The sequence below is a fragment of the Cyprinodon variegatus genome, unplaced genomic scaffold, assembly GCF_000732505.1.
Source record: "Cyprinodon variegatus isolate N-32 unplaced genomic scaffold, C_variegatus-1.0 Scaffold705, whole genome shotgun sequence".
Classification (NCBI taxonomy): domain Eukaryota; kingdom Metazoa; phylum Chordata; class Actinopteri; order Cyprinodontiformes; family Cyprinodontidae; genus Cyprinodon; species Cyprinodon variegatus.
This window is the reverse complement of record NW_015151158.1, coordinates 434861-437196: the sequence shown is the minus strand read 5'-3', so window position 1 is coordinate 437196 and position 2336 is coordinate 434861. Positions and strand designations below refer to the sequence as shown.

The following is a 2336-nucleotide window of genomic DNA, read 5'->3' as shown; positions in this document are numbered from 1 at the left end:
CTGCCTTGCTCAGGTAGAGACTTCCTCCCTGGGAACTTTATTCCATGAATGAGTAAAGACACATAAGAAGAGTAGAACACCTTATGGACCTTTGGTTTTGGTTCTATGTAATGAGAATTAATGCTTCCTGGTTCCTCCACAGCTGGGACTTGCAGATTTCAGCAGTTTCAAGTTCTCCAACTGCCAAGCAGAATCAAAACCAGCTGGAATCTATATTTGTGGTCTGTACACATAACAACTAATTGTTCCATGTATTTTGTTCACATTGATTTCCATGCTGCACTTTACTGACCAACTGAATGCCAGTTTATCTAATAAGACGGATGTGATGTTTTGTCTGATTTTCTTTCCTGTTTTTCTATTTCTAGTTGCTGGAGGGTAACATTATTGAGTTTGTGAAAAATGAGCTAAAGAAGATCCAGCAGGTTTTGAGTTCATGTGACCTAGAAAGCACAGAGAGTCAATGGGAGGATGAGGATGGGCTGGAAGGTGAAGATAAAGAGCAAAGGAGGAGCAGCAGAGAAGCTTTTATGGAAATCACACAGAACTTCCTGAGGATGATGAAGCAGAAGGAGCTGGCTGAACGTCTGCAGAGAAGTAAGAAAGTTTCTGTAAAGATGAATCTCAGGATATGGAATCACCTTTATACAAATAATCCCCAGAAGATAATTTAGTTTGAATTTGTATGTGTTTAATTTTTAGTTTTAATGTTTCAAAGTAAATTGTAATATAAATGATTATGAACCGAATACTAGTTAGCGCAATTGCTGCAGGTCTAACTTCTACCATTTAAGCAATTTTAGTACAGGTTTGTATCCATTCCAGTCAAAAATACAAACAACTACAAAATTATAGTTTATTAATAAAAAATGAAATAATTTTCTAGGATTAGGATAATTAAATAGAGTAGTAGATGGAATATTGAAATAAGTAGCGTATATAGTAGAGTACAAGGAGACATTGCAGCTATTAAGGTACATTCACACCGAATGTGAATTCAGCAATAATGGTGAAGGAGAACCTTGAGGGGAAGATTTTTCATTCAAAAACTCATAGGAGGTTGATCAGTTTCGCTGCAGCAGCAGAGTCCCCACCTGGGTCCTGAGCACCCCTAAGAGCTGGCCGGAACTAGGAGCAGATCTAGAGTACCTGTGGAAGCCAATGCAGATGCTGTCGCTTGCACTACACTTCAAAATGACCCCATTGACTCAGAAACCAGAATTACACATATCTGTTACTCCAGTGTTATCTAGTCAAACTTAAATAATAGACATCTATGATGGAAGTCATGATAAAACACCTTGCCATATATGCATTGCGAATCATTTGTGACCAGGAGCTAAGTTGTCAAGCTACCACTGCCAGGTAAACTATGCAGAAAATTTGCCACATTCGGTGTAAACGCACCTTTAGGTAGGCACTCCTGATCAGTTTTTGTCAATCTGTCACTTTTATGATGCCTTGACCAAAACTTAGACTTAGACTCATCTTTATTTATCCCTTGGGATTACTCCTTGAGAGAAACTCTGGTTCCAGTAGCTTATATAGAGTACAAAGGACAGTGTTAAAGCAAGATGCCATTAAAGATAAAAATACTAAAGAGAATATAAAAAGAGTGTATATAGTACAAAATAGCATTAAAAAAGTTGTTGTGTACTGAAATATGATTTCTCTATATACACAGTAGCTGACTTGGATTATTGAAAGCTGAACATGTCATTATCGGTTTCACAAATCTGACCCACATGCAGAGAAACCACTCAGAGAACACAGGAAAAGTTTAACAGGTTTATTGAGGTAGAACTGGAACTGATCATGTGGAGGTTTTCCCCTGCTCAGTGTGAACTCAGTATTTCCTTCCAGGGGGAGAAGGTCCAGGTATCCAGTAAAACAGGAAGTCTTTCTGCTGGGGAAACAAAGACAAAAGAACATAAGACTCAGATAAACAGCCCTAGGTTAGACTCAGCTAATATCAGTTTGGCTAGAGTACCCAAAACTGGCAAACACAGTTGGCGTTGAGGTAGTGACAGCCCACTGCTCAAATACTCCTCCAGATAATGGTCCAATGAGCCGCAGGTGTGCAGGGAGGGCCAGCGAAGACAGGGCACCTCCTGGTGGGGGAGAAAAGGAAAAACACAAAACACAAAAACTGGACCTAACAGAACAGAGGGGGTGGACTCAGATTTCAGCTTTCAAAAACCTACAATTCAGCAATTGAGTTGATTCCTTCCTGCTATCATCGCAGCCCCTACACCTTTACAGGGGAACGGAAGACCTTGCCTATTCAGCCAGGCCAACAATTCCCTCTAACGACCCCCCTTTCAGAGACATAGACA

At 40.0% G+C, this 2336-nt stretch overlaps 1 protein-coding gene across 1 annotated transcript in view; it reads left to right on the top strand.

Moving 5' to 3' along the window:
- Positions 1–368: 368 nt before the first annotated feature.
- The window catches only part of LOC107097538 (NACHT, LRR and PYD domains-containing protein 12-like), a gene marked incomplete at its 5' end in the record, with an annotated part of 9910 nt that continues 7942 nt past the window's right edge, over positions 369–2336 (top strand). The window contains one exon of the mRNA XM_015394707.1: positions 369–597. Within this exon, the coding sequence (XP_015250193.1) occupies positions 369–597 (229 nt within the window). The remainder of the gene's footprint in view (positions 598–2336) is intronic.